We start from the raw sequence: 13878 nt of genomic DNA on the forward strand, positions 1-13878 counted from the left end.
GTATATTTTTTTCAATTAAATTATTATAATAATGGCACAAAATCAAGGACTTCATACTCTTTTATTAATTCAATATTCGAATAATATTAGTACAAGATCTTATATGGATTATGACTCTGTATCTCAAGCTGTTGATGGTAAGATGAATTTCTTAATTTATAAATAATTTAATTAATACTTAAAAAAAATTTTTTATTTTTCATATATTTTCAGGAGTTTGTCAAATTTATGAACAAAGCATAAAATGTGCATTTTCTAATTTAAAAGAAGTTACGTACAGCATTGAAGACTTAGTAAAATACATTAACTCACTTTATGATATATGCATGCTCACGTAAGTTAATAATACCTGAATTTTTGATTTTATGTATTATATATTACTTGATGAATTTTTAGTCGGGATGGAACAAATCGCAGATATATTCCTCACGATCGCAAGTGGATTATTGACCAGATTTATTTAAAAATGAAAAGAAGAGCAGCTAACTAGAAATTTAGATAGGAAATCAGAATAATAAATATTAGTATTTTCAATATATTATATATATATTCTATATTTTGCACATACTGAGTCTCTACAACCTTATAATAGTAATAGTAATAATATTAAAAATAATTATTATTATTATCATTATTGGCCTATTAAAATTCGGATTAATTAAATAATAAAACTTTATTGGTCATGAAAAATAAGATTATATTGATAACTAATATTAAAAAACAATTTACTCTTGCCATTATGCCTAATATTTCTAAATATACTTAATTTTTTCCATATTTATTATTATCATCTTTGCATGCATTCATTATTGTTATTATTTAATAATTTTCATGTGGATAAATTTTATTAATTTCTGTACCGGCATAATAGTAATTACGTAATACCGGAGTGATAGTAAATTAATTGCATGCATTAAAAAAAAATTTTTTTGATTGCATGTGGATTTGAATTAAAAAAAATCATATCAAATATTAATAATAATAATAAATTATAAGTAATTGAAATGTCAAATTGATATAAAGCTGATTAAAGAGGGGCAAGAAAAGACTGAAATTTATTAAACAAATTTCAATATATATAAGAGAAAGATAAATTAGAGATAGAAAAGGAAAGAGGAGAGAAAAAAAACAAATTAAAGACTTGATTTTAGTAATAATACTATTATTGAAATAAAGAAAAACGTCTAATTTTTAAATAATAATATTTACATACAAATATATATAATATTTATTTATAATATAAATTTAATTTAATGAAAATGAAGGTAACACTTTTATTTGGATTACTTGGATTATTTAGTGCAGTGAAAGGTGAAATGCAACAAATTAGAAAATATAATTATGGCAAAGATTTATGTGAATTTGATATGAATAGTGTATTAAAAAGAATTCCATCATTAACAGATTTATCAACTGGAGATATTGTTCAAACACATTTATCTAATGAAGAATTTGAAATTTCAAGTAATGGTGTAAGTTTTTTCATTCTTTCTTTATTTAATAAAATTTTCTAATAATTTTTGTTTTTTATTGAATAAATTTTAGAAACAAATTAAATCCATTTCATTAGATGAAATAATAACTCCATTAGAAACTACTCCAAGTACTGATCAATGTTTTACAATCACATATGGAAGTAATGGAGATATTGAGACTTTATGTTCAGATTCTATTGGTGCTAGAAATTATATAATGAAGAAAATTACAATGAGTGTAAGTTTTTAATAATTATAAAAAAAAAAAAAAAGAAAGAAATAATTAATTCATTTTCTTTATTAATCTTAGATTCTTTGTTTACATTTGGGGAAAATGAGAACTGAGATTTCTGGAATTTCTCCATTAGAACAGCAAGCAAGTATGGAATTACAAGGAAATATTCCTGAAGAAGGTACTATTACTGTTCGTTTGGAAGGTATTGATGAAATTCCTAATATTGAAGTTGTAACAAATGATGTCAAAAAATAATAAATTTTAATATATAATGTGTATATAAACAAGAATAAAAAGTAAAAAGGGCATAATAATTACATTAAGAAAAAATAAATAAATACAATAATCATAAATTTTCTTAAATTTATATTTAAAATATAATAATTAATAGAAATCTTCTTTGTTAATATTAAGTCCCTGTATATTTATATACAAAATATCAATTTCTAAACAATGTATTTTTTTGAATTCTCTTTCATTCTCTACAAATAAAGAATTAATATTAATTTCACAAATTCAGTAAATATATTTAATATTCGTTATGTTAAACAAAAGCTACAGTAATAACTAGAGGGTTTAAATGAGGGGAAAATAACTGGAATAAATAATTAATATAAATCAGAAATATTGAAATGTATCATCTGAGGATGATTTTTTTTTTTCTTCTTTTGTACCAATATTATTAAATTAGTACTGTGATTAATGCTGCTTATTGTTTTTGCAAGCTCTTTTGTTTTGAAATGTAAAGCTCTTCCTGAGAAGTCATATAGTTATAATAAGCAGAATTCCCAACGAGGTTGGATCTTTCTCCAACAACTACAACTGAGCCATACTGTGCAGCAATTGCTGCTCCACCTAGAACATCCTCCACATCAATATCCTTCAAAATATCTGCTAGTGCTTTGGCTTTTTGTTTATGAACTTTTTTGACCCACTTATGCTTTCGAAGGTCAAAAACATCTTGGATTAAACAATTCAATCTTGTTGAAATAGATGTATTCTGTAATTCTCTTAGTCTTCCAAACCATTGATCCACAATCATCTGTGATTTCTCATTAGAATCCAAGTAATATCCTGTAGTCATAATTAATTGGCAAAGACATTCTACAGCATATTCATCAGGATTCTCTTGTATCATTACTAGATCAAATACTAGTTCATTCAAACTTCTCATTGGGAACATCTTTCTAATGAAGAGTTCTCCAATCAGTCGGATTATCCCCAAAACATGTAACTTTCGCTTCCTATACAATATTGCCAGCTCCTCTGAATCGTATTTCTCACGCTCTTCATCTGTTGGAGTCATATTTCGAGGCATATTCTTAAACTCTTGTTCACATCTTGCCAACAGGGCTTTACTAAAAGCAATTGTTGACTTTCCATCTTTATTCACAAGAACTGGACTCCTCCATTTAAGTATCTGACATAAATCTGCATACATCTCCGAGAAATCAGGCTCTGTTATTGCTTTATCCAATACTTGCTTCACTAATTCCTCTAGTTCATCCACATTCTTAATCTCATCAATACATACAGCGAGCTTCTCTGCTATTACTGTAAACTTCTCCACAGTTATTTTATTCAGTAGACTCTTCACAGCTCTCCTTACCGTTTCTAAGGAGTCAACAGTCTGGCCTCCATGTAAACTTCGTCTCCACGGTCCAACTACTCCGCTGGTACCGCTGCTGCTGCTACTACTACTACTAGTACTGTTGCTATTACTATTACTATTGCTACTACTACTGCTGCTAGTAGGAGTTATATTATTACCATTGCCACTACCACCAGTATTATTAGAACTTCCCTCTTTATTATCTGAAGCTGGAATTGACGATTCTAATTTCTCTCTTCCTTCAATATCTCTGTTTGTTTTTAGGTCGTTCTTCTCTGCAACGATAGAGCTTTCATTAATATTGGTATTGATATTAAAGTCAGCGGATTTGTTATTTCCATCCAAGTATTCAGAACCCTTGCAAGATAACTTATTACTCATAGAATCTGATCCAGTTGTCACTTTTGCAGAACCAGTATTCTCCGATTCATTTGAAGCTGTGGATAACTTCTTTCTAGAATCAACTGATTTCCCTTTCTCTAAACTCATTTCTATATTTGAGGGGTGCTGAGTAACTCCACTTTGGGCCTTATTTGATATGTTCTTGGACTCATTTTCATTTGGTGAAGCTGATGAAAATACATCTCCGTTATGTGTCTTCTGTTGATCCCCAGTTACATATTTAGGTCTTTCTTTGGGATGCCCGCCAACTTGGTGACCAGTGGACATTTGACCTCCATTAGTCCCTCCTGATGGGTTGTTGATATTCCTCAAATTCTTATTAAACCTCTTCTTGTTCTTTTTTTTTTTTAGATCTTCCGAAGTTGTACCACCTACTGCATTCTGCCCATACATATGACCTCCGCTACCCTCTGTTGAATGTTTTGGATGAACAAAATTCTGGTTTGGCCCGCCATTGCATGCGTTTGTACCCTTTCCCACATTCTTTGGTCCAGAATATCTTCCATGGCGCCCATATGTGTGATCCCCGCCATTTTGATTTTTCCATGAACCACCAGTATTATTAGAGAAGTTGTGATTATGACTGTATTGGTTGTGATTATTTGAAGGAATATTTGATCTCAAATTATGATCAGTATTGGATTTTTGAGTATTAGAGTAGTCATCTTTAGTCATATCCTTATGTTCTGCAGCAAAATCAGAATTATTGCTCTGTTGTGAATGGGATGGTTTTTGTGATTGAGCCTGAGGCTGTTGTTGAGTTATGGGCTGGTTCTTTTGTCTTTGTTCAACATTAGCTGTAAGATTATGTTCAGATTCGGAACCTATTATTGTTGTCGTTGTCGTTGTTGTCGTTGCTGCTGCTCCAGACCCTGGCTTCCCATTTGAAAAATTCTTGTGTAAAACTGTTCTTGATTCCTTGAGAGATGCGTCATTATTGTCTTTTTGGTTAACTCCATGTGATCCTCCTTTACCAATACTGTCCTTGTGCTGATGGTAGTTTGAGTGCTCTCGAGCGCCATGCTGCCTGCCATACCCATAGTAGTGAGAATCCCCTCCTCCTCTTCTATTTGGAGTTGCATGAAAATCCTTTCTAGAGGTGCTAATACCATTGTTGTTTTGAGAAGAATAGTGTTTTCCTCCTTCCTCTTTTGTTGTGGTAGTATGAGGCGTAACATTAGTAATATTGGAAGTATTCGTTGTTGATGATATTACAGTAGTATTTGCGGGTTTAGATGAGGTAGATGTCGCTACTACTTCTGAGCTAATACTAGTGGTATTTTCAATAGCAGTATTATTGGAAGGGCCATTTTGGAATTGCTGCTGAGATTTGTTGTGCTGGTTAAGTTTAGATTGAGAGTTATGCAAAGTCCCTCCTGCACCTCCACCCGAGTTAGAGGATGGGGGAGGTTGTTTTCTATTCAGATCGTATCCGCCTCCGGAAGAACTTCCATGATTATGTTGTCTATTTCCTGAGTATCCGTATCCTCTTCCTCTTCTATCTTGGTTGTATCTACCCTCATGGTGGCTGTTATGGCTCGATGACGAGTATGTCTGGTGCTTTTGTTGGAAGTTAGATGATATCTGTCTCTGACTAACTTGTTTGGGATGTTGGGTAGTATTTTGGCCTTGGTGTTGTTGCTGGTGTTGTTGTTGCTGCTGGTGTTGGTGTTGTTGCTGGTGTTGGTGTTGTTGTTGCTGGTGATGTTGTTGATGATGTTGCTGATGATGTTGTTGTTGATGATGTTGTTGATGATGTTGTTGTTGTTGGTGTTGGTGGTGTTGTTGTTGTTGGTGTTGTTGGTGTTGTTGTTGTTGTTGTTGGTGTTGTTGCTGATGATGTTGTTGTTGCTGACGTTGTTGTTGGTGATTCTGTTGTTGATGATGGCTTGGCTGTATCTTTTCTGGTTTATTATTCTTTGCATGGCTGGGTTTAGAATTGTCATCATTTCCTGTAATATAAGTGCTATTATTATTAGTAACATTAGAGTGTTGTCCCTTATCGGAGTTGTCTCTATGAGTACTATAATATTGGTCTTTAACACCTCCATTGTTAACAGAGAAGTTTTTGTTAGAACTACTAACATTATTTACATGTTTATTGCTATTTAGACGTGGTTCGTTGTTACTCATGTGTTCTTTATTTCCATTGTGATTGCTTACAATCTCATGAGAACTTTCACTCACATCCTTAGAACTCCTACTTATATTGCCATTCACGTGATTATCATGCAAACCTCCGCCAGTACTTGCATTTGTGGATACATATCTGTTGTGTATTTTATCCTTTTCTTTGCCTATACTGCTCTTTTGAGCTCCATTCGTTGGTGACCTTTGAAAGGGACGCCTGAACTTTCGCTTCTTATCATTAGTATGACGCTCCTGTTGTTTCTCTGCCACCATATATCAATAAAAATCTGGGACAAATTAATTTAAAAGGAATCAACACCCTTGTCAAATACGGGCATACAACACATACATTATTTATTAATTGCGTATGCTTACACCTTTTACCGTGGGGGGAGGAATTTATAAATCTTCTAAAATTCCTAATGGGGGGCAGTCATAGGTACCTGTAATAATCAGATTAGACTTCACTTATTAATTCCAATTATTATAATATACGTAAAATTTCAATTTTTATTACTTATTTAATATATACGTATTTAATATATTTTTCTAATTATTTATTTATTAATTTATTACTATTTATTAATAAATTGAGCAAAATTCCCGCCCAAAGTAATATATTACGTGTATTTAAAAATATAATAAAATTAATAGTCCATATAAATTAAAAAAAAATTAATTAATAATATACAAGAACTCCCCTCAATTTTGTAGTGGTACTTTCCGCCAAATTTTGCGTGATCACAAGTCTACATTTGAATGACAGTACTATTACTAATTATATATTATCTTATTTTAATAAGAACATAAGTACTATGATGAATTTATTTTATAAGAAGTTTGTGTTATTCAAAATTCTTTCTTTTTTCTTTCTCTCGATTTAAGTGGTACTTACTCCTCCCATAGATTTTTCAGTAAATCAACATTTTCCGAGTTTTTGCTGTATAATCTCTAAAAGTTATCAATAGTAATTCAGCCATTCTATTTTTAAACTTTTTTTTTAACATTCATTTCTACCAGTGATAAATTTAATACCCAATTAAAAATACCCGCCAAAGTTTTTGTCAATATTAATCAGATAACGATGGAATACTAGAATTGAAGTATATTAAATGATAGTGGGAATTTTTGGCTATAGTTGTAATGATTAACTTCAACGATTTTATATTTTTAGAATTATTTATTTATATTTATCTAACTCTAGTATTCAATAACCTATACTAAAAGATTCTTTACAATATATATCTTTGCTATAGCTAATGTATGTATATTTATATATATATATATATATATATATATATATATATATATATATATATACAGCTAGTCAAATTCTTTCGAACTAGCTCAATTTAAACCTTTTTTGTACGAAAAAATAGTTCATTTTAATTTCAATTATATTCATTGAAATATTTAAAACTAGACAGATAAGTGTTAGACGTAAATTTTGACAAAATTAGGTCAAACAGAGAAGTTTGACGAGAAAACTTAGATTGTCAGAAAATTAAAAAAAATAGGAAGAATAGTCAAATAATTAGTATTGAAATGCATTCTTTAGGGAATTCTGGAGATATTCCAGATATGGCTAAAAATAGCGTGCTATTACATAGCGAACCAATTGATGATAATAGTAGGAAAGTGTTGGGTCCGTCTAAAAATAAATTTACAGATATTACAATCAAAGAATACTGTAAGGATATTAAAAAGATGGGATTTCAAGCTACAAATATTGGAAGAGCAATTGATGAGATTAATAAAATGTTAAGTTGGCGTTTATCAGATGAAAATATTGAACCAGATGAAGTAGAACCATATAATGATTTAGAATATAGAAAAAATGTGAAATGTACAATTTGGTTAAGTTTTACATCAAATATGATTTCATCAGGACTTCGTGAGATATTTGTATATTTAGCAAAGAATAAGTTGATTGATGTAATTGTGACATCAGCTGGTGGCATTGAGGAGGATTTTATTAAGGTTTTAGGGAGTACATTTCTTGGTGAATTTAATCTTAAAGGTAGTGAACTTAGAAATAAAGGTTGGAATCGAATTGGAAATCTACTAGTTCCAAATCAAAATTATGTAGATTTTGAGGAATGGATCCAGCCTCTATTTGATGAAATGCTTGAAATGCAAAATAAAGATTCCATAAACTGGACACCTTCAAAAATGATCCATTTTCTGGGTGAGAAAATTAATCATGATGAATCACTCTATTATTGGTGCTACAAAAATAATATACCAGTTTTCTGTCCAGGAATTACTGATGGATCATTAGGTGATAACTTATTTTTCCACTCATATAGGAACCCAGTAAGTTGATTTTGTTCATTTAGAACTAAATTATATATAAATATTCATTTTATTGCTATTTAGGGTCTCAAAGTTGATGTTGTTGAAGATATTAGAAGAATTAATGATATCGCTCTTAATATTAAAAAGAGTGGAATCATTATTCTTGGAGGAGGAATTCCTAAACACCATACTTGTAATGCAAATTTAATGAGAAATGGGGCTGACTATGCTGTTTACATATCAAGTGCAACTGAATTTGATGGTTCTGATTCTGGAGCTTCTCCTGATGAAGCTGTCAGCTGGGGAAAAATCAAAGCTGAAAGCACACCTGTAAAGGTTTTCGGAGATGCAACAATTATTTTCCCGCTTATTTTTTATTCTACTTTTCTTGATACATAGATTTTTATATACTTATAAATAAATAAATTTTTTTTTTTAAGTTATTTGGGCTTAAATGCTCTAAATACGTCAATTGTACATTTTCCAAATTCGTCAATAAATCTATAAATAATTATTTTATATATTTATGTATGTATAAATATATATTGAAATAAAAACAAGTGTTATGAAATTTTAACAAAATTGTATATGCAAAAATAAGTGGCCTGAATTGCATGTAATTTATTACACAAATAGGCGGGAAATCCCAAATAATTGCATATATGTTATTACAACTTACCTGTATCTAATAAACTTAATTTTAGTATTTTCATCCCCAGGTTGTGTCCATCTTGTTTCAATAACTTTACCAGGTAGATTTTCACTTTCACGAGTCATACAAATTGCAGTAACAAGTTGATTATTGGTTTTTTCATGTTTAAATTCAATAAACTCAACTCTATTTCTCCATATTCCCACCTCAGGGTTCTTTTCTATAAAAATTTCACCTGACAAATCCCAGTTCAGAATTTGTGTAGGTCCAAAAAATGGCTCTATCTTAATAACAAGTAATTTTTCATTAGATATTTCAACTTTTAAGGTGTAGCTGCCTTTATTAATTACTTTTCTTTTTAACATTCCAACACCAATTTTCTGTAAGAACTGCTCCATATTATCAGATTCCTCACTAATAATCTGCCAGCTTCCAACTAAATCCTGAATACATTCTATTTTATTTGATTTTTTTTTTTAAAGTGTTATAAAAAATTGGATTTTTTTATTTTTAACTTACTTTGATTCTTTTCATTTCTTTTCTTTAAGTCATCTAACTTTTCTATTACATTTTGATTATTTTTTTTGTAATTTATAAAATTTTCTTTAAATCCTACATTACTGAGTAATTTGGGAAGCTCCTCTTTAACTAAGACTAAATTAATAATATAATATTCAATAATTTCTCTAATAAGCTTGGAGGATAAGAATTAGATGTATAAGAAACTTACAATTTGGATTTCCTTCGATAGGTACATACAAATTATAATCGTCATTCTCCAATAGCTGGGAATAACAAAACATAATTTCATCATATAGTGTACTAGTACCATCCAAACTAATTTGGCCATCTCCAGGAGATTCAACTGATGTAATACTTATCTCAAAATGTTCTCCAAAGTCATAGGTCCTAAACTCGCTATAATCCTCCTTCTGTTTTAAAAATGTAAAGCAATCACACATGTATCTCTATTAATAAATTTATTCCAGAATAATCAGTGGTATAGGCTTATTTTAAAGTATTTGTTGTCATTACTCAGTATGGCAATTAAAATTAGCCTGAATAAAAGGTATATATATCTGACACTTATAAATTTATTTTCTTTTTTTTAAGAAAAAAAAAAAGATGCCTGTTTTCTACCTATTTATTCCAATTTTATAGATTGCATGAACTTTCCTTTTTCTAAAAAGCCGTTTGGCGCCTAAAGTGCATTATTTTTTATATTATTTTCTTTTATAAAGTTTGAACTCGAGAATATGGGAAAAAAGAGGGAAGGAGGGGGGTGAGAAAAATATATATAAATATTAGAGAATAGAGATGAGAAAGGATAAAGAGCAATGACGTGAAATTAGGTCAGCACTCATCAAGTACAAAAAAAATGAAATGAAGATTTATAACTTTCTAATTAAAAAAAAAAAATTTAAAATCAACTTTATATACAATTATTTTTTGACCAGTTTTTAAAATAATTTTAGACTTCCGCCGCCCCCCAATTAAAAAAATTACATGTAATTTAGTATGCCGCCTAATTTATTTTATATACAATATTATTTATTTTATTAATGCCGGTACTCGTGTCTCTTTGTCTAAATTTTTAAAAACGGGTGGCGCCAACCATCTTTTTGGCGGCAACTGTAAACATATATTAAAAGAGTAATAAATTAGTAATAACAAAAGTAAATAAAATAGTAAATGAGGGGAAATTTTTATTAATGTATATAATTAATTTAATTAAAAATAGGGTAAATGGAAGAAACATAGTTAAATTGAAAATATAATAACCAATATATTGTGAATATTAATTGTTAAAAAAAATTACCTTTAATTCACATTTTGTATTAATTAGAATTAATTGAGCAAAATTTCATATAGCAGTTTTTTTATTGTTTCTAGTTAAATTAAGGATAAAATGGATAAATTCGGAGACATCTCAACTGATGCAGGAAGAAAGAAGCTTAATGACTATCTTTCAACAAGATCTTATATGAATGGAGTTTCACCAACACAAGATGATGTAGAAGCATTATATATGATAATGAAGGCTGGTGGATTCTGTGATTTCCAACACATTTGCAGATATGTATCTCATATTCAAAGCTTTAGTGCTATGGAAAGAGATGCATTCCCAGGTGAATCATTCAAAAATAAACTAAAGAATAAGGGATGTACTAAGGAAAAGAAGTCAAACGATGATGACTTTGACTTATTTGGAGATGATGATGAAGATATGGAAGCAGCCAAGAAAGCTATGGAAGCAAAGAAGAAGGCATTACAAGATAAGAAAGCAAAAGAAAAACCAGCAAGCAAATCTTCTCTTGTTTTGGATATCAAGCCATCATCATTAGATGTTGACTTAGATGCTGTGGCTAAAATGATCAGAGCATTAAAAATTGAAGGTGTTGAATTCTCAGAGGGTGAAAAGAAAGTTCCTGTAGCTTTTGGTCTTTTCAAATTACAAATGGGTGCAACTATTATTGATGATTTAGTCAATACTCAAGACATTGTTGATTCAATTGAGACTCTCGGTATGACTGATGAACAAAAGAAGAAGTTCTCTGAGAAGGATGATGCATGTGGTGATGATGATGAAGAAGAAGAGGAAGAGTATGGACTTGTCCAATCTTGTGAGATTGTCAGTTTCAATAAGCTTTAAGAGTTTTGAGATTTAATTCAGCTAAAATAGCTAGCTAGTATTTAACCTAATACACGACTCCTTTCTAGTAATTTTTTTTTCTTTGACATTTTCAATCTGTATTACTTATTCTGATAACTTCTCGTCTTGAATATAATAAAGAATAACATTAATATCTTCCAATTTGGAATTTTAATTTAATTAATTATCTTCAATTTGTGCTCAATCAGTGATTCTTATACTTCTTTTTCATTTGCTCCCCCAATTTTGCATGGCTTGATAATATTATTAATGAGAATAATTGGCGCCATCAACGAATGCCGGCAATAATATTCCTTAAAAGAGTTGTCTTGAATCATTCCCGCCAAAGTAAAGCCAATAAATATTATTCGATTATTGACTAAATAAAAGAAAATTATTAATAAGGAATTGGATCGAGCAGGATAGTCAACATAATTAGTCAGGAGAGAAAGAGATTTAGTAGAAACGGGTATTTTTTTGACTTTGGAGAGATGAGGTCTACAGAGCAAGTTAAGCTCATAGGTAAATTAGCATCTTCTGAGCATACCTCAACAGCAGAGAAACGATCTAGGATATTGAGTCATGCACCACACTGGAAAAAGTATGAATTAGCTGGCGCACTTCCTGTTGGTTCTTCAGTAAAATTAATGGCATTACATAATCAATCGCTTTTGGTAAGAAGCCAGTTATTAAGCTCAGACAAACAATTGCGCCAATTAGTTTTGAATTGTTTAGGCATTACGCCAGATTTAGAACCAGCTCAGTATATTCTTACTATGATTTATGAGCTTGTAAGAGATGATGCTGGGCAATATCACGGTTTTGTGGAAACTACCAAAGGAATTCCAATTTTTGAAAAGTTTATGCAATTTTTAGAACGTCCCAAAGTTGATAGTTACCTTTCTGATAAACTCTTATTCTTCTTGTCTGGCTTAATTAGTCATTCCAATGATGGGGCTTACACAAAAGAGAACATTACAGAACTTATTGATCATTTATTTAAAACACCAGAAAATAGAAGAAGTCTTTCAGGAGCCAGTCAAGATGATTCTTCATCATCCTCTATAGCATCAAGTTCTAATGTTAACAGAATGGAAAGTTCTTATTCTACTTTAAATGGAGGCTACTGTTCTGTTATAGGTGCATTGGATGTTCTTGGAAATTTAGTAAAAGTTGACGCTTATAGAATGCTTGTTTTATCTCATCCAAATGTTGTTGAATTCATTTCCTCAAATCTATCATCAAGCTCACCTACATCCCATATATACAAAGCATGTGTTATTGTATGGTTACTTTCTTTTAATGAAGAAACTGTTCCTATTCTAGTTTCAAGAGACCTTATTAGACAGATTGCTAATACTATTATTGATTGTAGATCTGAAAAAGTTGTTAGAGTTACTCTTAATCTACTTAAGAATGTTATGAACAATGATGCAGCTATTGAAAGTATAATTGATTTGGGATTATTACAATATCTTACTATTTTAGAATATGAAAAATGGCTAGACCCTGAAATCTACGAAGAAATTCGTCAAGGACAAATCATGATCGACCAAAAACTCAAACAGTTCTCAAATTTTGACAGATACTGCATTGAACTTGAAAAGAAAAAATTCAAGTGGTCATTTTTACATACAGAGAAGTTCTGGCTTGAAAATGTTATGAATTTTGAATCTGATGAATTTGCTGCCATTAAAAAGCTTGCACATTTATTGAAGACTTCTGATGATCCTGTTACTCTTGCTGTTGCATGTTTTGATATTGGTGAATTTGCCAGACTTTATCCAATGGGTAAACAAATTCTTGGAAAGTTAAATGTTAAAGAGGTATTAATGACTCTTATGACTTCTCCAAATCGTGAAATTTCTAAAGAGGCTTTATTATCAATACAGAAGCTTATGCTTAATAAATGGAACCGAGCCAATATTGGCAGTAATTCTGGGTCTAATACAACAACCACAGTCAAATCCTAGATTAATAAGGAGTGGAAATAAAGATTAGAAATGCAAACTAAATTTAAAGAACAGAGATAACAAAACTATTTTGAAACATGTTTCCCCCCTCATCCTCCCTAAGAATATAATCACTAATACTTGTATGAACGAATTTTAATTTGCGGAAATCATATTTATTTCCCAAAATATTATTTTAATAAACAAACCTTCATTTTACTAAAAACTTGACTTTTTAGTCTAGAATTATTTTAATTTTTATTTACTTACAATTTGTGTTACCGCCAAAAACCTCCTAATATTTTAATGCATGTCCACATGCAAAGTATACTTCTAATATTATGCCAAATGGGAATAATTGTTTGATATTACATGCATGTATGCATGCAGGCTCATGTGGATTCGAGTAGAAAATCACATGACATGACAATATAGGGCAAGGAATGACAGAAAAAAGTATTAACAAAGG

General features: G+C 30.2%; 6 protein-coding genes across 6 annotated transcripts; 4 read left to right on the top strand and 2 right to left on the bottom strand.

The window, feature by feature from the left end:
* Positions 1-31: 31 nt before the first annotated feature.
* cgd2_3910 (hypothetical protein) lies at positions 32-490 on the top strand (the record flags this gene model as incomplete). Its single annotated transcript, XM_001388203.1, has 3 exons — positions 32-137; positions 214-334; positions 397-490. 3 exons carry the CDS (start codon positions 32-34, stop codon positions 488-490), a joined length of 321 nt encoding a protein of 106 aa, XP_001388240.1.
* A 1929-nt stretch (positions 491-2419) lies between these two features.
* cgd2_3920 (eIF4G eukaryotic initiation factor 4, Nic domain containing protein) lies at positions 2420-6127 on the bottom strand (the record flags this gene model as incomplete). The annotated part of the gene is made up of 1 exon (XM_626575.1): positions 2420-6127. The coding sequence occupies one exon, from the start codon at positions 6125-6127 to the stop codon at positions 2420-2422; it is 3708 nt and encodes a 1235-aa protein (XP_626575.1).
* A 1272-nt stretch (positions 6128-7399) lies between these two features.
* On the top strand, positions 7400-8551 carry cgd2_3930 (deoxyhypusine synthase; the record flags this gene model as incomplete). Its single annotated transcript, XM_001388204.1, has 2 exons — positions 7400-8170; positions 8234-8551. The coding sequence occupies 2 exons, from the start codon at positions 7400-7402 to the stop codon at positions 8549-8551; spliced, it is 1089 nt and encodes a 362-aa protein (XP_001388241.1).
* Positions 8552-8827: 276 nt separating this feature from the next.
* cgd2_3940 (predicted fatty acid binding protein) lies at positions 8828-9202 on the bottom strand (the record flags this gene model as incomplete). Its single annotated transcript, XM_626576.1, has 1 exon — positions 8828-9202. One exon carries the CDS (start codon positions 9200-9202, stop codon positions 8828-8830), a length of 375 nt encoding a protein of 124 aa, XP_626576.1.
* A 1511-nt stretch (positions 9203-10713) lies between these two features.
* cgd2_3950 (putative translation elongation factor 1 beta 1) lies at positions 10714-11457 on the top strand (the record flags this gene model as incomplete). The annotated part of the gene is made up of 1 exon (XM_626577.1): positions 10714-11457. The coding sequence occupies one exon, from the start codon at positions 10714-10716 to the stop codon at positions 11455-11457; it is 744 nt and encodes a 247-aa protein (XP_626577.1).
* A 491-nt stretch (positions 11458-11948) lies between these two features.
* On the top strand, positions 11949-13430 carry cgd2_3960 (vacuolar ATP synthase subunit 54kD; the record flags this gene model as incomplete). The annotated part of the gene is made up of 1 exon (XM_626578.1): positions 11949-13430. One exon carries the CDS (start codon positions 11949-11951, stop codon positions 13428-13430), a length of 1482 nt encoding a protein of 493 aa, XP_626578.1.
* Positions 13431-13878: the final 448 nt, after the last annotated feature.

The sequence above is a fragment of the Cryptosporidium parvum genome, chromosome 2, assembly GCF_000165345.1.
Source record: "Cryptosporidium parvum Iowa II chromosome 2, whole genome shotgun sequence".
NCBI classification, from domain to species: domain Eukaryota; phylum Apicomplexa; class Conoidasida; order Eucoccidiorida; family Cryptosporidiidae; genus Cryptosporidium; species Cryptosporidium parvum.